Genomic DNA, 24,138 nt, shown 5'->3' on the forward strand with positions numbered 1-24,138 from the left:
ACATCGATCTATATCCCGTCTGACAAACTAAATTCACGTGATTGTCTTTTTCTGAAACAAGAATGTATCCCTAAACTGATCGTATGTCCCGGTTTTAAAATGTAGTTTGACAGGTTGTGACTGGAAGATTTTTTTCATCTGGCCACTAATTTTACTTTACTAAATTGATCTGTCACAGCGGCAGTTTTATTTATTAAAAGTTCAGCTCTAAGGCATTTTTAATTTGTTTAAGACAAGTAATATGCTGTACGTGTTAAGTGCAGTACGCTTAATCAGTCCCCATAATCGAGGGTTTTCGTCATTGGGTAAAAAACATATGGTTTCATTAGATAATATTTTATTATTGTATTTAATTAGATATTGTTTTACAAATCACATATTATATATAAATTTAGTAAAATTGCTGCGCTAAAGTTACAAATCATAGAATATATACTTTTATGAAATATCAATTTAACATAAGCCTAAAAACCATGAACACCTTGACATAAAAACAGAATTTACAAAAGGAACAATTGTAGTTTCTTTTATGAAGAATATTTGTAGTTATCTACAAAATTATCGTATTCCTTTCTTATCAGATAAACTTGTAGTAATCATCTTACCGAAGAAAGTCTTGGTGTCGTAAAGAAAAGAAAGAAAGAAAAGTCTTTCTTTGGAGACGACAAAAATAGTCACAAACCTTGAAAGATAGCAGCCTAGCTAAATTGTTTTATGTATGTAAATTTATGAAGCTGTGTAATAAGTTTCTGGCAAGTTTTGTCGCAGTACATGCGAACATCATTTACTTGTCAATTGTATTGTAGTGAAGAATTCCAAGTTTTTCAGCCTTATATAACCAAAATTCTGATATTAATTATTAGATATTGGGTTGTTTGTCATGTTGATCCATATAAGTTCTTGAACTTTATATAGAACAAGACTTTCGTAACAATTCTGACGAATTCACAAACTATAAAGTTGAAAAAGATAAAGTAATAGAAATGAAAGTACATTTTTCTTTATATAATCACTATTCACGCAGATAATTCAGACAACAAAAATTTATCAATGCCTATTCCTAAAAAAATATCAATGCGTATTACCAAATGTAAATAATAAGAGTAATTTTTCTCTCTACCTTTTTGTCATTTTTATATCAGTAGAACTGTTGACGCTCTGTGTAGTAATTTTTCTCTGTACATATAACAATCAATGAATAAATATATTAACGAATATATAAAATTTTATTTTTAATTAAACTAAAATATAGGACTATCAAAAGTTGTCAATTTACTTAACAAGCTTAATAATGATATTTAGATAACATACGAGCGCAACAGGAATCCACTTGTAAGTTGCCACGTAGTAATCTTACCTTACTTTCTGACTTTATGGTGTAACTCAACGAATGAAAATGCGTTTTTGTGGATCAACACGACAAAAAACGAGATTACATCTTATCCTAGTGTCCTCGCTCGTTTATTTTTTTGGAAATTAATTATTATTTTTTGTCAATTAAGTTGAAAAATCAATAAGAAAATTTTCGCACTTTGGTATTCGAATCTTTTGGTGCCTCGTTTCTACTCTGATGGTGACTTCACGAGACTTTGATTTCAGTATCTAGAATTTGTTTGTTTTTTTACTGTGCATATCTTTCAGTTTTAAACTTGTAACTTTTTGTTGTTTTTTTTTCTTCCATGTTAAATAACAATGTCAGTGTATTATTTACCAAAGTATTTTACAACTTATAAATTCACGAGCATGAGAGAAAAAAAATCACGATTTGAAATTTGATGCGCTTTGTATATTTTAAAAAATTCTGCTACTTTCTTTCATTTGAAAAATCTCAGTCGATTTTCGAAACAAATTTCAACCTACCAAATGACATTGGAAACACTTAATCCTGAAGTTCAAATATGCTAAGTTAGTTTAAATAACATAGTTTCTTACAGAGCGTGTTAAAATATGTCCAGTGCTTATATATACAAATTCCTATCTATATTATCATGATAGGCTTATAAAATGAGAATATCTTTGATGGTGGTGATGATATTTAGAAAAATCAGTGTGATCATGTAAAAATAGTCTGATCTTTAGAGAAACATGAAACGGCAAGTAGTTTCATCATCAGAGTGGTTGGTTGGTCTTTGGGAGGTTGATAGTGGATAGAAGGAATTGATTGGTATGTTTTCATATATAAATAAGAATAATATTGCTAAAATTTGAGTATGATCTATTTGCCTTGCTGGATCCACAAGGCCTTACTTAGTTCAATCATCTTTTATGGCTGATCAGGTGACTGGACCAAAGAGATGAGTTCATGGGTCTGGTTCCTGATCTGATGAGAACATGAAGATCATGTAGGGTTTCTAAAATCTTTTTTTTTTTGGGAATTGATCTTGCAGCAACAAGAAGCTTGAATGAAGTCAAAATCAGTAGTTGACAATATTCTCTTCTTCCTCATATAATTAATGGAACCATAAAACGATTAGGTGAAACTATTCTCGAAAGCAAACAGAGACGCGGAGTAGTTACAAAAGCATTATCCAGATATTTATTGTTGAGTTTAATTATTGGAGACCCCAGGGTTGTAAACTTGTCAAAAACATACAAATATTCATTACATGAGACTTAAAAAAGGCATAAATATAGATTTATCAGTTAAAGACGTTAGCACCCCAAATAGGGTATCTGAAGGTGACACAGTTCTTGGAGTGCTTCTCTCTCATTTCACCGACCAGCTCTAATCTCTGGCGATTTAAACCTCATTTGGCTCCAACATGTAACACTCATTATTATTTCTAAAACTAGGTTTTGCTTCCTTCCTACAGTTTCTCTATGAATAACTGGAACCGTGTGGTTCAAGGAACTGAACCTAGGTACAGTGATTTGCTTCATCAAGCCTCAGTGTACGGTGTAGCTACTGGTTATTGCATCTCAGCTTCTCTTCTCACAATCATCAACAAATGGGCAATCATGAAATTCCCTTACCCTGGTGCACTCACCGCTCTTCAGTACTTCACAAGCGTGGTCGGTGTCTTACTCTGTGGCCAGTTAAACCTCATCGAGCACGATCCTCTCAACCTCGTAACCATGTGGAGGTTTCTTCCTGCAGCTATCATCTTTTACATGTCACTTTTCACCAACAGTGAGCTTCTACTCCACTCTAACGTCGACACTTTCATCGTGTTTCGTTCTGCTGTCCCCATATTCGTCGCCATAGGAGAGACCCTTTTCTTGAACCGGCCTTGGCCCTCTTTCAAAACATGGATCTCTCTTGCTACCATCCTTGGAGGAAGCTTGCTCTACGTGCTCACTGATTACCAGTTTACCATCACAGCATATAGCTGGGCTATTGCGTATCTTGTGAGCATGTCTATAGATCTTGTCTACATCAAGCACGTGGTTACGACCATAGGGTTAAACACTTGGGGTCTTGTGCTTTACAACAACCTCGAGGCTCTTCTCTTGTTCCCACTTGAGCTGGTTATAATGGGAGAGTTGCAGAAACTAAGGCATGGGAGCACTGAGAAGCCTGATTGGTACACTTTCCCAGTGGTGTTGCCTGTGGGACTATCTTGTTTATTCGGTTTGGCCATCTCTTTCTTTGGTTTTTCGTGCCGCCGAGGGATTTATGCTACAGGGTTTACGGTTCTTGGCATTGTGAATAAACTGTTGACGGTTGTGATCAATTTGGTTATATGGGATAAGCACTCGAGTTTCACTGGAACTTTGGGACTCTTGATCTGTATGTTTGGTGGAGTCATGTATCAGCAGTCCACAAGAAAGAAACTGAAAGGTGTACAAAAAGATAAGCCGCAAGAACAAGTTGGTGTACAAAAGAAACTGCAAGAGAACGAGGAGGCTCATAAACTATGATCACACACACGAAGCAACATATACATGCTAATCTTACATAGTACTTGTGTATTGTTCTCTCTACAAAAAAATAAAATACTATTTTAATTTCCCAAAGAAGAAAATGATATAATACTCCTCATTCAAATGCATGACTAACAGATTTAAGTCACTGTGATCTGCTTGTTATGTTCATTATCTCGTCCCACCAATTGCTAGAAATGGAGAATGAGAAAAACATATCATAAGGAAATTTTGTAGGACCCAAAACTACAGAACTAATAGTGCATCTGGACATATCTTTCGCTCTAGTTAGCCTTCTACTTGTTGGAGGCTGGCTTTGTCACAGAATCGAAGCTTATATGTTGACGGATCATCTCCTCACAGGTGGTACAGCTCCTCTTCCTCCAGTTCCACGTCCAGTAGCCGGAGCCTTTACAATAACATCACAGAGATTCAAGGATAGAACGATAAGTAGTGACAAAAGAAGAAACGAGGTGTCTTGAGAGTTAAACCAATCACTAACTTTTCCTCGCATTGCAGCTCTACCTCTGCCAACACCCAGTGATCCGCCCTTTCCCTGCATCAATTAAAGTATTATATACCTTGATTCGAGCATCTAAGCGCTTGAACATGGGAGCATGCTTGAGGATGTCTGGTATGACCATAAACCTGTCAAGATCTCTCCATAGGTCAATGACTACTAATCCATATAAGAATGATGATCCCATGAGCATAAAGCACACCTGACTTTGCTGCCACGAATGAAGATATGCTCAAGCTCTTTTACAGCTCTATTACGAATTGGGCTTTACATAAAGCCCATTAATCACTTAAGGCCCTGTTTTATAAATTGCTTTTTCACTCCTTATATTATTCTAACATTAATTGAGTACTTTAGACTTTACTTTTCCGTACAGAGAGTCACAGAGACGACGGTTGATTTCACGGAGAGCCGATCGGGGAGGTTAAGACGACGAAGGAAGCTCGCGTTATTGATCGGGTGCTATGGCGGACCAGAATGAGACGAAAGGAGAGGAGGGAAAGCACAAGTATAGCATAATCGTTCCTACCTACAACGAGCGCCTCAATATCGCTCTCATCGTCTACCTCATTTTCAAGCATCTCCGGTAAAATCGATATTCTTTATCGCAATTGGCTCGAATTCGATTCTGATCGCCATATTAGCGATGCAGCATCTCTCGTTATGGATCATGGTTCTACGTCGCAGATCCAGATTTGATTATTGTTGTTTGTGCACATGAGCTAGTACTCGGTGATATCATCTCGTAAGCTAGGTTTTGTAATCTCGCAATCGATTCTAGCTGTGGCAGCTTTATAAGAGATGAATCGTTTTGCGTTTGTTGAGTAGAATCTTTCTCTGGTTAATGTTAATTGAGAATCAGTCACTTGTTGTATGATGTAGGGATGTTGATTTTGAGATAATTGTTGTTGATGATGGGAGTCCTGATGGCACTCAAGAAATCGTCAAGCAACTTCAGCATTTGTATGGTGAAGACCGCATTGTGAGTACAATGACGAGTTAGGACTTGAATATGTTGTTTTTTTGGGCATTTTTCTGTTTAGTTGAGCTCTGTGTTCGTCTTTGTTATGATGCAGCTTCTAAGAGCTAGAGCCAAGAAGCTCGGTTTGGGTTTGTATCTGTCACACCCATCATCATCTTCTATAACTTTGCTTTGGAATGTGCACGTGGTTATTAATCTTCTTTGCATGATCAATTTCAGGAACTGCGTATATCCATGGTTTGAAGCATGCTACAGGTGATTTCGTTGTGATCATGGATGCTGATCTTTCACATCATGTAAGAGCCACCAGCTGAGTTATCTTGTTTTCTTGTCATTTTTGTTGCGCTGACTCAACTTTTTTCTTGTGCAGCCAAAGTATTTGCCAAGTTTCATCAAGTAAGTAGAGTTTCTTCATCTCTTACAACCCACATAAGAGCTTATAATGATTTCCAGTAGTTTGACTGTTTTTTGTTGTGCATTTCTTGAAGGAAACAACTAGAGACAAATGCAAGTATAGTAACGGGTACACGATATGTGAAAGGTGGTGGTGTACACGGGTGGAATCTTATGCGTAAACTCACAAGCAGAGGAGCAAATGTGCTAGCTCAAACCCTTTTGTGGCCTGGTGTATCTGATTTAACCGGATCCTTCCGGTAAATTCCAATGAATTTGTTGCTTTATTTTTCCTGATTCATTTGACTGACACCTTCACACCTTTTTTTTTATTTGAAAGGCTATACAAGAAATCAGTGCTTGAGGACGTGATAAGTTCATGTGTGAGTAAAGGTTATGTTTTTCAGATGGAGATGATTGTTCGTGCTACCAGAAAAGGATACCATATCGAAGAGGTCTCTCTCTCTTCTTTGTATAGAAATCCATTTGTGATTTTGATTCCTTTTAAAGCATTCGTTATTCATATGATTCCTCTGATTCTCATCTTTATCTGCAGGTGCCGATCACTTTTGTGGATAGAGTCTTTGGAACTTCGAAGCTGGGAGGATCTGAAATAGTGGAATATCTAAAAGGGCTTGTCTATCTTCTCCTGACGACTTAAAGAGACACCAAGCAGCTCAACACACACATGAATCTTTCTTTATACTCGTCACTTAACACCTGAACTCTGATCCATGTCTTTTAGAACTTCACTTTAGCTTTGACTACGGAGACATAGTTTTGCTTCTTTCAAAGACTCGAAACGTTCGTTTCGAATGCTCTATTCTCTCTACCATAGGTGATGGGCTTATCTTATGGTAATGGGCTTTACTGTTTGACAACTCTACAAGAAATCAGGCGAGGCCCAATAGGAAGTCAATCATATGAACCACGTCGCTGATACGGGAAAAGAGCTTTTCCACCCAAACAATTTCAGTCACCAAATAAGACAAATGATCAATCGACACAGGATCGACTCAATTATAATTCAAAAATATTTTTTAAACTTTTTAAAACGTGTATAAATCTACATTGATTATAACAGAAGTTAATCAACCGTTTAAAAAAATAAAACGACATCGTTTTGGTTTAATCTTTTTTTAAAATATGTTCACTCAAGGATTTGAACCCATAAAAAACACTCTATTCACTAGATTAAATTAAATGTTTGATATATAACTACAAATTTGAAACTATATATACTACTATACTTTTTCATCTTCTCCAATTATAACTTTGGTGATAATTATTTTTTATTTGTATAAATACATTAACATGTTTTTTAATTAACATATATTTAATAAACTTATATTATACTAAAATATAAATAATAAAATATTTTAAATGATACAAAGTTAAATACTCAAAATTTTGAGTTTTTAATTAACATATATTTAATAAACTTATATTATACTAAAATATAAATAATAAAATATTTTAAATGATACAAAGTTAAATACTCAAATTTTGAAACTATTTATAAAAATTTATCATATAAATTATTTTAATTTTTTTTAAACTTGAATGGTATTTTTATTTTATTTAAAAAAATTAAAATAGTGCACTATATATTTTATGTTTTAATATATTTTAGTTCTTGCTAAATGTGTCTAATATTTTGAACAAAATATTTCAGTGAAAGAAAGTTAAGATCAGTCCTTTTAACGCAACCAACATTTTGAACAAATATCACAAATATATTATATTAATTTTTAAAATTAAAATAATTTATATAAGAAACTTTATAAATAGTTTCAAATTTTAAGTATATTTAATTTTGTATCATTTAAAATATTTTATTATTTATATTTTAGTATAATATAAGTTTATTAAAGATATGAAAATTAAAAAAACATGTTAATGTACTTATACAAATCAGAAATAACTATCACCAAAGTTTTAATTGGAGAAAACGAAAAAGTATAGTATTATATATAGTTTCAAATTTGTAATTATATATCAAACATTTACTTTAGTCAAGTGGTTAGAGTGTCACTTCTAAAGTGTATTACTGCATGGGTTTGAATCCCATAATGAGTATATTTGTTTACAAAAAGATTAAATCAAAACGACGTTGTTTTGTTTTTTAACGATTGACTAACTTATATTACGGTCAATGTAGATTTTAGCACGTTTTAAAAAGTTTAGATAGTATTTTTGAACTATAATTGAGTTGAGATCATATTTAGCACTGATCATTTGTTCATATCGTATTTGGGCGACTGAAATTGTTTGGGTCGAAAAAAGCCATTTTCCCTCGCTGATAAACTGACTAAACATTCACTTCTGCTAGAGACATTTGATTGAAATCATTATCATTTATGTCCGAAATCATTAAGGCCTTGAACAGTTGGCTAAAAAAATATCTGAAGAAAGAATCTCAAGAACCAAAAACAGATCTCTCAGAAGAGGCACCACTGTTTGGTGTTATCAAAGTTGGTCACAAGCCCTCGAGGGATCATATAAAGAAGAGGAGTTTACAGACGCGTATGCGCAATGGTGATGCATGTAAACCATCAGGTGGAGAAACAGAGGATGGAATTGGAGGAGCAGAGGAATCTTAATGGTGGAGACATAAGGATATAGAGAGAAAACTTGTGATGTTAGAGGAGGAAGAGCAGAAAATGCATAGGAAGATGTAGAGAGTGCCATCTGTTGAAGTAATGGGGAATTTATATGTGAAGTTTATCATGGAACAAATTTTCAAATGTATGGAGAAATTAGCTCCAAATTTGAAACAGACTTATGAGGATTGAGGAACTTAACTTGATATGAACACGTAGTGTACCAGTTTGATTTGGTATGTTACCCTTGTGTTCTTGGAAGAGTTTTAAAAATGAGTATTTATTGTTGAGAGTAGAGATATGGATATATTTTTATATGCCTTTGTATGTATTCAGATCATGAACATGAGATTAAGTCTCCTCAGAACATTTTGATGATCAGCAACGACAATGTGCAGAGCAAAGACACATCGAGCATGTTGCAGAAACCTGACCTTGTTTGTTATGTGAACCAATAAGTAATATCTATGATTATGTGTGTCTGTAAGCATGTTGAGATGTAGTATATTAAAAAGTGTCGCTCCATCTGACAGACTCTACAAATTCTCCAGACTTGTGCTTGATCTAGTAAAGAAATTGAATCGTACTAAATTTGTTTTAGTGATCATTGTATAGGTCCCTCCAGCTGAGCTAAGAGGCTTTGTTGCTCGCTCATCCTCAAATTGTTGATGCCGCAGTTATCCCGTAAGTCACAACAACACCACCATCTTTATTTTACCAGAAACAGTTTTCTAGTTCATAAAAGTTTGGCGATTTACAAATTTCCAGACAAACAAGCATGACAGTTTCCAATGGCGTACTCTACTCTCTAAGAGCATTTGCAATATAAATTTTATTTTTTCCTCCAAAATAGCGTAACTATATAATAAAATTGACTTTGGTTCAACTTTATTATATTTTGAAGTGAATAAAACAATGAACAAAAAAATAAAAGAATTATTCTGTTTATGAATTAACTCAATGTTAACTCTATTATTCAATGTTAACTCTATTATGAAGTAAAAAAATAGAATGAAATTGAAGCATTTCTTATTTCAAACTTCATTTTAGAGTAAATTATAGTTAAAGATACTTTAAGGAAAAATACAAGTAGCACCATACAAGTGGCTACAACTTACAAAAGTGTTTACGATCAAATATATGCTCAGTGCCAAATTTTAAGTCCGACTATATTATTATTATTAGGGTCCCTTATTCTTTTTTTTTTTTTTGGTCCCTTATTCTTAGCTAATTAAAGTTTACAAAAATTATAAAAAAAACTCTCTGCTCTCTTATTTTTGTTCAGTTCCACTAATGGAATCAAATACTCTACTCACATGATAATTAAAAATTATAATAGGCGATCCTGCATCATAACAACGACCAACTAAAAGTCCCGACGTGAATCACGTGATGATGATGCTGACTATACCAATTTTATGAATATGGACAAAAACTTTTAGGACATCTCCATCTTTACTCCATAATTTACTTCAAAAATAGAGTGGAAAATGGAGTATGAACAAAAAATAAAAAATATCTCTATTTATGGAGTAATCACTTTTTTGTTTTTTTATTACTCTATTTTCCATTCGATTTTGCATTAAATTATGGAATGGAGATAGAGATGCTCTTAGAAATCTTTATTTAAAATGAAGTACTCTTTAAAATGATAGTGCGTATGGCTTTATACCAAAATAATTATTCCAACTATAAGCTCACGTCATAGAGCAAATCTAAAAGAATTACAAGCACACTAAATCCAGAGCAAAATATAATAACAAATAAAATCCATTCGAGTAAAATCCATTTCGAGTAAAACCAATTCATGGATTCTGTACTACACTACATGTCATAGGCTACGTAATGCGTAGCTTTTTATTGTTTGCCTTATAAAATATTAAAAAATTCTCTAGAATAGTTTATTTTTTATTTTATCTTTACAAAAACAGTTTTAATAAATAAAATGATCAAAATAAGTTTTATGAAAAGATAAATTATATTTTTAGCCTAGACTTAATTAATCTAAATTTAGAGTTTATATTTAAATGGTGGAGTTTTGGGGATAAAATTTCAAATTAAAAAAAAAATCAAAATGAAAAATGAAAAAAAAAATTATTTTGGTCATTTTTTCTCGAATGTTATTTTTGTGATAAAAACTTAAAAAAAAAAGACTATTTAAAAGAATTGCCCTAAAATATTCGTTGATATTACTTTTTAAAAAAGTTCACAAACATGAACTTTAAGCAGATAACTGTCAAAGTTAAAATTGTAAAGATCTATAACATTTTATATATTGTGACTAAAACCAAATATATATGTTGTCGTCTACAATTCACACACACATACTTTGAATTCAGATCCAAATTATGACACAAAGATAACATTAACAAAGAAAATGTAAACACGCGGTATACAAATTTTTGATTGAATCACGTTATATCATGTTAGGTCTATGCAATGAAACATTAACATTCGACTCCCAAATTTATAAAAATATTTATAGAACATTACTAAATTATGTTTGGCTCCCAACATTTTAGAACTGGCTATATATCATAGTAGATTTTAGGTTCACTTGATCTAAACTTGTTGGTAATCAAATCTGAAGCACGAAAAAGAATTAGAAGAAGAACGAAAAAAATTTCAGTTACAAAAAAAAAAGAACAAAAAAGAGAAGAAAAACATAACGTGGAACTAGTAAACTCTTTTTGAACAGAAAAAAAAACATAGCGTTAGTTACTGTTTCACCCTCCTTTTGTAACTATTGTTTCACTGTTTAGGTTTGACGAATCAATGTTCAGTTCGCTTAGAATATTTATGATTGGCAAAAAAACAATATAGAAATTTTTTTATAAATAAATACTCGATAAATTAATAAACATGATATATTAATAAATTTCTCCAATTCGAAACCAAACCAGTTCAAAATATAACACAAATCAATAAAATAAATTTTTTTTTAAAATCCTATATATATATTTAGTCTCATATAAATCATAAATTAATAATTTATATGTATATATTTATATAATTACAAATAAACCATTGTATTGTTTATCTTATATCCATATATATATATTTACATTTTTTTAATATTTTAATATATTTTGATGATATTTAGTAAACTCATATTTTTTTTAACACTAGTAAATTATATTGAAAGCTACGTTTAAATTATGTGAAACATATTTTATATATACCAAATTATAAAATACAAACATGTAAGAAGACCCTGTGCAATTTTTTTTATTTTTACAAGACCAATAAAAAGAATTGGTAAATAGGGCTTTTAAATCTGTAAGAAGAAGACCCTAAATTCTTGCTAAAAATTTATAATTTTTGTGAGATCCTGTGCATAAGTACCTTGTGCACATGCCAAAGGCAGGCACTGACTATCACCAAGACCAGGGGTGAACCAACGCAAAAGAAAGTGGGTTCACCTAACACCACAAAAATGATATAAATCAGGGTTTGTAAACAAGTATTTTATTATTGATAGTAGCATATTTGACTGAAAAGTGTATTAATGAACCATACAATCTGGGTTCAAGACCCTCTATGACTTTTTTATATTTTTAACTCCTCAAAAAAAAAAAAAAAAAAACAATTTGGGTTCGCTACTGGCCAAGACTCGAGTTCATGAAGTGGTTTTACACACTTTCCAGGAACACCCACATGTGCACGGTAGCTAGAACCCTCCGTTTTACTTCAGGGCGACAAATCATTATGCTTTCGTTGGGCCATCTTAATCATTAGGATCTCGCCAAGGCCCCCACAGCTAAATCCTTTTCGGGGTGCACGCTAGTGGACAGTCTAGCTAGTTAACTTTTTCAGATAATCTATCTTATCATAGGCTCCGAATGGTGCGGTTTGAGCGGTGCGGAACAAGCGGTTCAACTGTGGTGTGATTTTAACAGTTATAAAAATGTATACATATATAGTACATATAGAGATTTTTGTTACTGTTAAGTGTTAACTGCAGGACGGGGCGAGACGATGGTCATCGAAGGCTTCGATTCGAAGCTATAATCGAATCAGCTAATGTAGCCATGTTCGTTTCTTCAACGCTGACTCCAGCGGTTGCGTCAAAAAATTAAGCTTTCAATGACAGAAACACACGCCACCGGTGAAGCACGATTCACTGATTTTCAGTCGCGGCGACAACTACTAGCTAATATCACGGACGCGGAAGAAATCAGCGTCATCAGCGTCTAAGTTTCTGCGTCTCCGACAATGTATTAGTGACTGCTTTGGGTTTTCTGCGTCTACGGCTTTGTTATTTTTGTCTCCGTCACAGAGCTTTTTTTTGACGCAGCCGCCGCCGGAAGCGGCTATGAAACGAACAGGGCTTGTGTTATTATCAAACAAAACAAAAAAAGCAAAGTTCACTCAGTTATAGTTCTTTACATCCTAATTATAATCAGTAGCCAAACTAACATCTATCCTCGAATTGTGTTGGGAGAGAAAAAAAAATGGCATCTCTCATTGATTCCAGAAGCGGTTTCTGCAAATCAAACTCCACATTCTACAGCAAACGCAACCCATTGCCACTCCCGGCGAACCCTTCCCTTGACGTCACCACTTTCATCTCCTCTCAGCCTCACCGCGGCACCACCGCCTTCATCGACGCAGCCACTGGCCACCGGTTAAGCTTCTCCGAACTCTGGACAGCCGTCGAACGCGTCGCTGACTGTCTCCACCATGACATCGGATTAAAGAGAGGCCACGTCGTCCTCATCCTCTCTCCCAACTCTATCTACATTCCCGTCGTCTCCCTCGCCGTCATGTCTCTCGGCGCCGTCGTCACCACCGCGAACACTCTCAACACCGCCGCCGAGATATCCAGACAGCTCGCCGACAGCAACCCAACTCTCGCCTTCACAACCGCCGACCTGGCTCCCAAACTCGCCGGTTCCGGTATCTCCGTCGTTCTCGAGCGCGTGGGGTCCACTCGCGGAGTCGACGTCGTCGGGGCTGTGAGCGAGATGATGAAGAAGGAACGGAGGGGGCAAAGAGTCAGAGACCGAGTCAACGAGGAGGACACGGCGATGATGCTTTACTCGTCGGGCACAACGGGGCCGAGCAAAGGAGTGATCACGTCTCACCGGAACTTAACAGCCTCCGTGGCGAGGTTTGTCTCGGAGAAACGGATAGGAGGCGAGGTGTTCCTCTGCACCGTTCCCATGTTCCACACCTATGGGCTACTCTGCTTCACTATGTTCACCGTAGCAGTGGGTTCCACGGTGGTGATTCTCCGGAGATTCGACCTCCACGGTATGATGGCCGCCGTTGAGAAGTACAGTGCCACCATTCTTGCTTTGACGCCGCCGGTTGTGGTAGCTATGACTAACGAGGCGGATGTGATCAGGGCCAAGTATGATCTGAGCTCGCTGAGGACGGTGAGATGCGGTGGGGCGCCGTTGAGTAAGGAGGTGACGGAGGGGTTCATGGAGAAATATCCGACGGTTGATATTTTAGCTGGATACGCTTTGACGGAATCCAACGGTGCAGGAGCTTCGATTGATACGGTGGAGGAGAGCCGGAGATACGGCTCGGTGGGGTTGTTGGCGCCCGGTGTGGAAGCGAGGATCGTGGATCCGGATACGGGTCGGGTCATGGGTGTGAACCAAACGGGCGAGCTCTGGCTCAGAGGGCCTTCTATTTCCAAAGGTAATGTGATGTTTTAAAATATAACTTTTTCATTATTATCTACTTTTGAACAACTTTTTTCATTATAATCAAGTCTATATAACTCTTTTCTGTATTAACAAGTATATTAATTTAATATGACTTCTAGTTTTTAGATAGTGATGAATTTTGCTAAATGGTTCATCTCATTGTGAATTCTTGGTTTTTGTATGTATCGCATATGGTTTCAAAATGGTAGATGGTAAGAGATTTAGCTAGTATATTATATAGTGTAAATGTTATATATAAAATTTGTCAAGAAAACAATATAAGAGCATCTCCAACCCCACTCTATTTTTCACTCTAAAATAGAGTTTAGAGTAAAAAATGATCCAATTACTCTATTTCTCACTCTAAAGTAGAGTGAAAAATAGGTTTAGTCCAAATATAGAGTAATTTGTTTTTTTTTGTTCATCATTCTATTTTCTACTCTAAAATAGAGTACCATTGGAGTACAATTATAGTAAGCCATTGGAGATGGTAAGTAAATGTTGGAACGTTACACCAACCAAATAATTGTTATTTGGCAGTTTACTATAATTGTTTTTGTTTTTTTTTTGCTAACAAGGTTATTTTAAAAACGAGGAAGCTACAAATGAAACCATTAATTTGGAAGGATGGCTAAAAACTGGAGATATCTGTTATATCGATGAAGATGGGTTTCTTTTTGTCGTGGATCGGTTGAAAGAACTAATCAAATACAAAGGCTATCAGGTTAAAAAGATATCTTTTATAGCCAGCGTTACGTATGTGTATCAATGGTGTTTTTTTTTTTTTTTTTTTTTCAATGGTGTGATGAACTTGAAAAGCACAAAATACTAATGGTTTGGATTTGGCTAATAGGTACCTCCAGCCGAACTAGAGGCTCTCTTGGTTACTCATCCAGACATTCTAGATGCCGCTGTTATTCCGTAAACCCCATTTATATAACTTTTTTTTTTTAAACATAACAATGTGAAGTTATTTTTATTTAGTTCATGTTTTGTCTACCACAAAGGTTTCCTGATAAAGAAGCGGGACAATACCCGATGGCCTACGTGACACGAAAGATTGAGAGCAACCTATCAGAGAAGCAAATTATTGACTTCGTGTCTAAACAGGTACCACTAAAATCAAAAAACGGCACCCATTTATATATGCACTATAGTCTTTTTTATATACACTATAGTTTAGTTATACTTGGGTGGAACATATCAAACTTCAAACGATGAATATTTTTTATTTGATGAGCAGGTGGCACCGTATAAGAAGATAAGAAAAGTCGCATTTATAAACTCCATACCAAAGAATCCATCCGGCAAGACACTTCGTAAAGATCTAATCAAACTCGCCACTTCTAAAATTTGAAATGATCTATATTTGCTGGATTCTCACTTCTTAACGGTGATGGTATTATATTTTTCAATAAGAGAGAAATGTAAGAACATATATATATTGAACAGTTTAGAAGAAGACTAGGATAAGACACGCGTAAAGTAAATTTATATGAAAATTATTTAAGAAATATAGTATAGAAAAATAAAATTTATATTTTTGATCGAATAAATAGTTTTGGTATTTAAAAAATTATAGAATTTTTTTAGTTAATTGCATATTTTGTTTTTTGATGAACTAATCCCATTTTAAAAAATATTTTAAGTTAAAAAATTACTTATCGCATAAGAACCTAACGTTTAGGCTGTAAAATCTCAAGCCTACTATAAAATCTCAGGCCTACTATTTGGTTACAATGAAACTATGGTAGCTCAATTATATATCATGATTTAGCAAATTAAAAGTTAATTATGGTTATGAGAAGTTTACGTTCACGTGTCAATTCTATCTATCTTCAATATTTTTTTCGTTCTTGTGTCTTTTTTTCATTTTAGAAAATGTTTAAAATTATTAAAGAGATACATACTTAGGTTAAGATCCGCGCCTTGAGCAAAATAAATATTTATATTTATTATTTATTTTATGTTTTTATGCATATTATGAAATAATAAAATAATAATTATATATTAAATAACTAAGAAATCAGTTATTAGTATGTAATAAATCGGTGTGCGCGTATAGATCAAACGACCGCTCTTGTTTATTCGCAATCATTTTAGGGTAAATAAATCAAAACAATTAATTTTTTCTATCGTATATGATATATAATTAAATTTAAATGATATTAACATATATATATAGTACACTTTTAATATGTATATTATGTGGAATGTTTAGTGGTTTCAATAATTTATAATCATTTAAAAAAATAATGAAGGTTTCAAAATTAAAATATTAACTTTTGAATATATGTTCAACGCAAATATCAAAATATAAGTATGTATTTTCATATGATGTATAGTTTAATTTAAACGATATGAAATATATATATTAACATAAACACCTATTAAAATAAAATTATTTATTCATATGATTTTATAATCATTTTATCTTACTATAGAAAAAATTTAAACCTTGATCACAAAAGTTTATATCAAACTTTTAACAGTTTTAGTAATTAATACTCGTTTTGAAAAATTCAAAATACAACATATACAAAAAATATATGATTAATGTGGTTATGTAATTTATCTTAATAATACATAATTAAACAAAAATGATAGAAACTATACAGATTATTAGCAAATCTTTATTATTTAAAATCATTAGTTGTCAACATTAAGTAATTTCGTATGTTTTATTTAAAGAAAAAATATATAATAATTTCAATTTGATAAATGAATGGTCTATAATAGACATACTATATAATATAACATTTCTTAACAATTTAATTTTGGAGTAACTAAATTCTCAAGCTGCCACGTAAGCAAAATTAACATTTTAATTACGTGACAATTCAACAAGACACTTTTCTAATTAATACAAACTACATGTTATAACTTTTTAAATATTTCTCTTTTAATACATAGGAGATTCTCTCTAACTCTTTATATCAAAATATTCTATCTTTCCTATGGGGTGACAAAAATCTAGCGAACTCCTGCTGGATATGCCAAAGCCTTATTAAAAACAATACTAAGCCAAAACATTTGACCACATGAGATAGATTAGTGGTTTAAATATATGTAGGAATTGGTCTTGTTGTACTCTTAGCTTGAGTTCCGGTGCAAGTAATGTTTCTGGCCATGTTTCTGGTATTAATGTAACCTTGTTTTGGACTAAAAAAATCTCTGACCAAAGGGGAAACTATGACCCACATTCAAACTATTTCTAAGGCTATGTACAATCGTTGAAATTATTCACCACCTCTGCACTTTTAACACTCTACGTCATCTTCTCTTTCTTTCACCTATTAATTCAATATTCATTTAATTTTATATTTTTAATAATTTTATTTAACAAAATACTAACACTCTAAGCACATTTTGTCTCGTATTTTTCTTCTTTTATAAATGTATTTTAACAGCAAAAAAATAAAAATAAATTTAAAACCCATAATAACTAAAAACTGAATAAATTTTAATTTAACTTTTAACACAAAAGATATTTTTAATCAACTTGAAATAGTATTTTCTTAAGAAATAATGATAATATTGTAGTAAAAAATGATTTTTTGCTATATCCAAATCAAATGAACCAATCTCTATTTATAGACCACACAAAATTATAAACCTTAATATATTTTGTTTTTATAAAAAATAATATTTGATAAAAATAATTGATCTCAAATAATTAGGGTGTAACAAAAATGTATAAAATTTCATCAACCAATGATATTGTTGCAGATGTGGCAATACAATCCTTTTGTTTTTTTAAAAAATTTGTCCAGTGTTTGATCAGATTTTTTTACTGTGGTTTAAATTGAAGAAAATCAGTATAATGAATCCCACACTATGCATTTTCAACAACTTGAACAAGGAGTAATCCACATCAATTTTTTTGGGTTTTCAACAACTTCATTGCTAAGTGTATAAAATGGAATCTTAGATTAATTAGTTTTATTATTTTAATTAAAAATAATTAGTGAATTAAGTTTTATTGTTGAAAAGTAATTAAGGCATTTGTAAAATTCTTGGATACACTTAGCAAATGTCAATAAGAGTTCTTAAGAATATCTCATAATATTTTATTCTATGAATGGAGTTGCTCTACCAACCAAAAAACAAGATCATTTGGAATCTCATATCATCACTCCTCCTCATGAGTGTAAAAACATTATATAATTCATTCTCGACTTCCATAAGTCTTTCTTTATATGTTTTAAAACATTATAAAACATTATATGTTTTAAAAATTGGTCCCGCTAAATCAATATAGCACCGTTCGATCTTTTTTCCATTCATACGCTTAAAGAAAATGGCGGATCCTTCTCCTCCCAGATCTCTCATTGACTCCAGAAGTGGCTTCTGCAAAGCAAACTCGACTTTCTACACCAAACGCAACCCATTGGGCCTCCCGGCGAATCCTTCCCTCGACGTCACAACTTTCATCTCCTCTCAGCCGCACCGCGGCACCACCGCCTTCATCGACGCCGCTACTGGCCACAGCTTGAGCTTCTCCGATCTCTGGAGAGCCGTGGATCGCGTCGCCGAGTGTCTCCACCGTGACGTCGGTATACGGAGAGGCGACGTCGTCCTCATTCTCTCTCCTAACTCCATCTACATTCCGGTCGTCTGCCTCTCCGTCATGTCTCTCGGCGCCGTCGTCACCACCGCGAACACTCTCAACACCGCCGGTGAGATTTCGAAACAGATCGCCGACAGCAACCCGACGCTCGCCTTCACGACGGTCCAGCTGGCACCCAAACTCCCCGCCGGTATCTCCATCGTTCTCACCGAGGAGGAGCGCGTGGGGTCTACTGGCGGAGTCAACTTCGTCGGTTCTGTGTCCGAGATGATGAGGAAGGAGCCGAGAGGGCAGCGAGTGAGAGACCGAGTCCACCAGGACGACACGGCGGTGATGCTTTACTCCTCGGGCACCACAGGACCGAGCAAAGGTGTGCTCTCGTCTCACGGGAACTTGACTGCTTACGTGGCGAGAATGCTCACGGAGACGTCAATGCACGGGACATTCATCTGCACCGTCCCGATGTTCCACACGTACGGACTACTAACATTCGCTATGGCCACCGTAGCCATCGGTTCCACGGTGGTGATCCTCCGGAGATTCGAGCTCAACGACATGATGGCAGCGGTGGAGAAGTATAAAGCCACGACTCTGCTTTTGGTGCCGCCAGTTTTGGTGGCTATGGTCAACGAAGCAGATTCTATCAAGGCGAAGTACGATCTGAGCTCACTTAAGACAGTGAGGTGTGGTGGAGCGCCGTTGAGCAAGGAGGCAACGGAGGGGTTTTTAGAAAAATATCCAACGGTCAATATATTTCAAGCGTATGCGTTGACGGAGTCAAACGGTGGTGGAGCTTTCATTGACACGGTGGAGGACAGCCGGAGATTCGGCACGTCGGGGCCGTTGACGTCTGATGTGGAGGCGAGGATCGTGGATCCGGATACGGGTCGGTTTATGGGAATTAACCAAACCGGTGAGCTCTGGCTCAAGGGCCCGACTATTGCAAAAGGTAAATAAATACGTTAGATTTAATCTTATTAAAGCACCTCCAATTGATGTTCTAAACATATCTATATGTGATTATGTGTATATATATGTTTGCTAGTGGTAGGACGATCTAATTCAATTCTAATAAGTTTACTACTGTAGCTATTTTTGTTACTAGTAGGTTTAAACGATTAAGTATGATACTGCTTAGATTTTTTTATAAAACAAAATTCGGAAAAAAACTTGTAGTATTTGATTTCAAGCTTTTATGAAGTTATGGACGTTGCATGTGGGTTGGACTGAGCGTGAGTAATCAAATTTCGTATTTATTGTACATGATTTCGAAATGTCAGGTACCAAATGATTTGTATATGTCAACTGGATGTTTTGTAGAGAAGTAGCAAATGAATATATGTTAGTGGAACAACACGACAATTGTTTTATTTTTAAGCTAGTTGGAATTTTTTTAGTTAACTGATTCATTTTCTGTATGCATTATAGGTTGATGTTAACTTTATCTTCGTCGTGATGAAGATGTTAATTATAATATAAGAGAATAAATGAATGACAAGTGTTATAAATCTTTGCAAAGTTTATAAATATCTGAAAGAACAGAAAAATGAAAATCTTAAATCTCTCTTGATTTTTTTTTTCTTACAAGGTTATTTTAAAAACCAAGAAGCTACAAATGAAACCATCAACGCCGAAGGGTGGCTTAAAACAGGAGACCTTTGCTATATCGATGAGGATGGATTTGTTTTCGTTGTGGACCGATTGAAAGAACTGATCAAATACAAAGGCTATCAGGTTAAAGATCTCACTTTGTTATATATTGATCAATGTTGTAAATTCTAAAAGAAAGATTGGACGGAATAATCAGGTGCCTCCAGCTGAACTCGAAGCTCTTCTAATCACTCATCCAGACATTCTCGATGCCGCCGTTATTCCGTACGTAATCTATTACAAACACTATGTTTTCCTTTGAATATTTTTTTCCTTTTAAACATCAAAACAACATGAAGTTTTCTTCTGTTAGGTTTCCGGATAAAGAAGCAGGACAATATCCAATGGCTTACGTGACAAGAAAGGTTGAGAGCAACCTCTCTGAGAAACAAGTTATTGAGTTCATCTCTAAGCAGGTATATTCTGTCATCACCATCTACTTTGTAGTTGTTATTATAAAAAGTTGGTAAAAATAATAAACGTTAATTTTGTGAGCAGGTGGCACCGTATAAGAAAATAAGAAAGGTCGCATTTATAAACTCCATACCAAAGACTGCATCCGGCAAAACACTTCGCAAGGATCTAATCAAACTGGCCACTTCTAAACTTTGAAATGACCTATTTGCTAGATTCTCAGCTTTACTGACTGTGTTTGTTTATTTTAATAAGTGAGAAGTTTTAATAATGTGGAATAATTTAAAAGGAGACTTATAAAAATGTTGAGGCAATTTGCTAATGGATGTTTTCTTTTTGACTACCTTGTCATGCACTCATGATTATTTGAAACATTTACAGATAAAAGATGTGATGCAACAAACCCTACAGTACACCTTTAGGTTTAGCCATTTTGGCACTTTACAACTTGTAACGATTAAAGGATATATTGTATCACATTAAATTTCTAAGAAATTATCCAGCCTAGTTTGGTAGAAGTTGAATCGGATTGGTTAGGTTCTTAGCAGAAAAGTAGATTTAGATATTTTGCTATGTATAAGATCAAATAATCAATTTTATCACTTGTCAAGGTCGAGTAGGACCAGTCGAATAATACTCATCTATGATCATTTTATTTCGTAATTTGCATCTGCATCATGGAGTATGGAGTGGTTGCATCATACCATCCACGGTCGGCCACCACACATGTTTAGTCAGAATGCACTTTGCCTAAAACTGATTAGACAAAAAATCGTAGTAGGTGTTTAGTTTTTTTAAAATGATGTATCTGGTATGTGCTATAACATGACCTTACAAGATGAATAATGGAATTGATTTCGTGTGCTAGTTTTAGCCCCAGGCTTTTAGCTATACAAAGCTAATTTTGTTGTGCAGTGAGATCCATGAAGTAATGGGTCAAAGATTCAGAAAGTGTATAGTAAAGTGGGCTTTTACGGTTACATAATCGGTTTATGGGTCAGAACTCAGGACAAAGGTGTTTGATTCTTCTCTAGCTACAGCTTCTACTATTGGTTCAGAAGGATGATCGAAAACTGGAGATTTGTGTTGCATTGACAGTGATGGATTGTCTTTGTTGTTGATGATAGATTAAAGGACCTAATCAGATGCAACGGTTTACCAGGTAACCAAAGAAAATATAAACAACTTGAGTTTGATATTTGTTAATGCACAGATCATCCGAAATTGTAAAGTTGGTGGTTTTGGTAATGGTTAAAAATTAAAATGTTTGTTAGGTTGCTCTAGCTAAACTAGAGGCAGTGTTTCTTGCTCATCAATGCCTCATAAGTAATACAGTGAGTACTGCTTTTAACATGATCCATCAATGCCTCTAGAAAAGCTGGTTAACCTATGATTAGCTTCTTCTGTAGAAATCTATGTCAAAACTGAATATATTGATATTACAAAATGCAAGGCTTATATAGAAACTCTGTTTCTCTATATATACATACAAACATAAAAGACTTTCGTCTGTAAAAGCGTTTCCCACAACGCATGAAAGTGTTACAAAACTAGTGACTGAAGTTTGTTCAGATCATGAGCTGCGTTGCAACGAAAGAGAGGGAATATATATGAAACCGATGAAGCTCCTTTGCAGGACATGCTCATGGACGAGACAACATGGTTCTTCTGCTTCTTCTTCACATCATCATCATCATCATCATCATCATCATCCTCATTATCACCATGACCATACAAACTCCTCTTTCTCAGCAACATTAGGATGTGATCCATCAAACCTCCATCGCAAGGAACCTGTAAAGGGCCACAAATGGTGGAACCAAACTCTTCCTCTGCCATCTCCAGTAAGACCTGAAAGATTGGATGTTTCAGGTAATCCAACGGCAAAACAAACCTCCTGCCTTCTCTGGTGTACACAGCGAAGTGTCCCTTCTTCCACTTCCTCCACTTCTCCATCATATCGGTAAGTCTAAGACTCTTGCAAGATCCTCTCTTCATTGCTTTGACTTAAATCTCTCTGCTCTTTGAGATGTTACCAATATAATACCGTTGTGTATACAGTTTGTTAATCTGTTACTGTCTGAAACTATACCTTCCTCTCTCTCCATGTATATATACTACAAAATGGGATTAGTGTTTGTGGCCAAAAAGAAGGATTAAGAATATGTGGAAGGAGCAAGGTAGCTGAGTGATTTTTTTATTATTTGGGTTAAAAAGATTAGAAATGTATCATGTGACCAAAGTAAATATTTTATTATGAATTTATTGTCTTGCAGCATAAACAATTAATTTGAGACTGGGACAAGCCATAAAATTAGGATATTTATATCTTACTAGTTAAATAATAAAATAACAAATGAAACGAAAGATACCATATAAATTTTTTTTGGGGTCAAGATACCCTTTATAATGGTGAATTTAGATGGAAAATATTTAGATACTGTTTCTTTTTGAATACATGGACCAAAGAATATAATACTTTCTGAAATTATTATAATATATTTCTTCCGTTCCACAAAGATAAATGTTTTTTCTAAAAAAGTATTTGTTTCACAAAAATGATTTTTTAAAATTTCTATGCATATTAACAAGTTAAAAACATAAATTGTTAAATTCAAGAAATTTTGAATAAGACTATTGTTTTAAATTTATAGGAAAATGATTTTATGCATAAATCAAAATATTTATTGCTATATATTAATTATTTTTTAATATATGTGAAATTTTTTTAAAAATTAAAATGGAACGGAAAGAGTATAATATTAGGCTTGTCATGGTTAGTGCTACAAATTTTAGTTGTCTAGAATTTTGTTTGCATTTAGAACTTGGTAATACAGAAATTTAGATTGTATTAGTTATTTAATTGCGAGTGGTAGACTACATTTTTTACATATAATTGAGACCACAAAATATTATTTGTGAGAAGGTATAAGGAGATGTGGTGACAAGAATAGAGCATGTGAGATGTGACCGTTTAGAGCAAATTGCTGCTGCTTTTTCGCTATATTCACGTCCTCAACTTCTCTATTTATCACTTTCTTGTGTATCCATCTCCCTTGTTTTAATTTCTTCTTGTCTTTTTCCAAGTCACAAGAGATCCTACAAACCTTCACTTTTCAACTATGCAGCTACGAGGAGTACACCGTTATAGTTTTTATTTGGTGCATGATCTTTGTGGTCCTGATAGATGAAATTTAAACAGAAAATTTCATGATGAGGTCGATGGACATGACGAAAGAATCATAATAAACATGCTGGCATGAACGATACAAACAATGGTGGATCCAAATTTTATTTTTACTGGAGAAAGCATAACATAATCAGCTTTGGTTGGTTAACAAGTTGAAAATATGGGTTAGTCCGTTAAAGATTCACTTGTTTATCATATTATTAACTCGCTTTTTGATGGTTATGACATTATTTATTGAATACTAAGTTCATGCAAATAGATAAAAACATATTCCAAAGTTTTATTTTAAAAA

General features: G+C 34.1%; 5 protein-coding genes and 1 long non-coding RNA gene across 6 annotated transcripts; 4 read left to right on the forward strand and 2 right to left on the reverse strand.

The window, feature by feature from the left end:
- The first annotated feature begins 2,000 nt into the window (after nucleotides 1-2,000).
- Nucleotides 2,001-4,012, forward strand: LOC103829422 (GDP-mannose transporter GONST3). The gene is made up of 2 exons (XM_009105087.3): nucleotides 2,001-2,164; nucleotides 2,278-4,012. The coding sequence occupies exon 2, from the start codon at nucleotides 2,821-2,823 to the stop codon at nucleotides 3,859-3,861; it is 1,041 nt and encodes a 346-aa protein (XP_009103335.2). The 5' UTR covers nucleotides 2,001-2,164; nucleotides 2,278-2,820; the 3' UTR covers nucleotides 3,862-4,012.
- Nucleotides 3,812-4,519, reverse strand: LOC103829421. The gene is made up of 2 exons (XR_625542.3): nucleotides 4,367-4,519; nucleotides 3,812-4,273 (listed from the first exon to the last, which is right to left on the reverse strand). It is a non-coding gene; the product is annotated as an uncharacterized LOC103829421 (long non-coding RNA).
- Nucleotides 4,520-4,710: 191 nt separating this feature from the next.
- LOC103829424 (dolichol-phosphate mannosyltransferase subunit 1) lies at nucleotides 4,711-6,635 on the forward strand. Its single transcript, XM_009105090.3, has 8 exons — nucleotides 4,711-4,970; nucleotides 5,267-5,366; nucleotides 5,461-5,494; nucleotides 5,586-5,662; nucleotides 5,737-5,762; nucleotides 5,855-6,019; nucleotides 6,100-6,214; nucleotides 6,316-6,635. Exons 1-8 carry the CDS (start codon nucleotides 4,849-4,851, stop codon nucleotides 6,418-6,420), a joined length of 744 nt encoding a protein of 247 aa, XP_009103338.1. The 5' UTR covers nucleotides 4,711-4,848; the 3' UTR covers nucleotides 6,421-6,635.
- A 6,060-nt stretch (nucleotides 6,636-12,695) lies between these two features.
- On the forward strand, nucleotides 12,696-15,532 carry LOC103829425 (4-coumarate--CoA ligase-like 4). The gene is made up of 5 exons (XM_009105091.3): nucleotides 12,696-14,014; nucleotides 14,601-14,746; nucleotides 14,876-14,943; nucleotides 15,030-15,132; nucleotides 15,266-15,532. The coding sequence occupies exons 1-5, from the start codon at nucleotides 12,817-12,819 to the stop codon at nucleotides 15,377-15,379; spliced, it is 1,629 nt and encodes a 542-aa protein (XP_009103339.1). The 5' UTR covers nucleotides 12,696-12,816; the 3' UTR covers nucleotides 15,380-15,532.
- Nucleotides 15,533-18,133: 2,601 nt separating this feature from the next.
- Nucleotides 18,134-21,001, forward strand: LOC103829426 (4-coumarate--CoA ligase-like 4). Its single transcript, XM_009105092.3, has 5 exons — nucleotides 18,134-19,541; nucleotides 20,181-20,326; nucleotides 20,400-20,467; nucleotides 20,556-20,658; nucleotides 20,741-21,001. The coding sequence occupies exons 1-5, from the start codon at nucleotides 18,323-18,325 to the stop codon at nucleotides 20,852-20,854; spliced, it is 1,650 nt and encodes a 549-aa protein (XP_009103340.1). The 5' UTR covers nucleotides 18,134-18,322; the 3' UTR covers nucleotides 20,855-21,001.
- A 1,067-nt stretch (nucleotides 21,002-22,068) lies between these two features.
- Nucleotides 22,069-23,372, reverse strand: LOC103829427 (auxin-responsive protein SAUR61-like). Its single transcript, XM_009105093.3, has one exon. The coding sequence runs from the start codon at nucleotides 22,652-22,654 to the stop codon at nucleotides 22,199-22,201; it is 456 nt and encodes a 151-aa protein (XP_009103341.1). The 5' UTR covers nucleotides 22,655-23,372; the 3' UTR covers nucleotides 22,069-22,198.
- Between the last annotated feature and the right edge of the window lie 766 nt (nucleotides 23,373-24,138).

This window comes from Brassica rapa, chromosome A07, assembly GCF_000309985.2.
Source record: "Brassica rapa cultivar Chiifu-401-42 chromosome A07, CAAS_Brap_v3.01, whole genome shotgun sequence".
Lineage (NCBI taxonomy): Eukaryota > Viridiplantae > Streptophyta > Magnoliopsida > Brassicales > Brassicaceae > Brassica > Brassica rapa.

Bases quoted from the DNA above. Each gene is read 5' to 3' on its own strand.
- LOC103829422 (XM_009105087.3), top strand. From the start codon at position 2,821: ATGAATAACTGGAACCGTGTGGTTCAAGGAACTGAACCTAGGTACAGT.
- LOC103829424 (XM_009105090.3), top strand. From the start codon at position 4,849: ATGGCGGACCAGAATGAGACGAAAGGAGAGGAGGGAAAGCACAAGTAT. The intron at 5,367-5,460 runs GTGAGTACAATG...GTTATGATGCAG, and splicing joins TGTATGGTGAAGACCGCATT to CTTCTAAGAGCTAGAGCCAA. The intron at 6,020-6,099 runs GTAAATTCCAAT...TTTATTTGAAAG, and splicing joins GATTTAACCGGATCCTTCCG to GCTATACAAGAAATCAGTGC.
- LOC103829425 (XM_009105091.3), top strand. From the start codon at position 12,817: ATGGCATCTCTCATTGATTCCAGAAGCGGTTTCTGCAAATCAAACTCC. The intron at 14,015-14,600 runs GTAATGTGATGT...TTTGCTAACAAG, and splicing joins AGGGCCTTCTATTTCCAAAG to GTTATTTTAAAAACGAGGAA. The intron at 14,944-15,029 runs GTAAACCCCATT...TCTACCACAAAG, and splicing joins CTAGATGCCGCTGTTATTCC to GTTTCCTGATAAAGAAGCGG.
- LOC103829426 (XM_009105092.3), top strand. From the start codon at position 18,323: ATGGCGGATCCTTCTCCTCCCAGATCTCTCATTGACTCCAGAAGTGGC. The intron at 19,542-20,180 runs GTAAATAAATAC...TTTTCTTACAAG, and splicing joins GGGCCCGACTATTGCAAAAG to GTTATTTTAAAAACCAAGAA. The intron at 20,468-20,555 runs GTACGTAATCTA...TTCTTCTGTTAG, and splicing joins CTCGATGCCGCCGTTATTCC to GTTTCCGGATAAAGAAGCAG.
- LOC103829427 (XM_009105093.3), bottom strand. From the start codon at position 22,654: ATGAAGAGAGGATCTTGCAAGAGTCTTAGACTTACCGATATGATGGAG.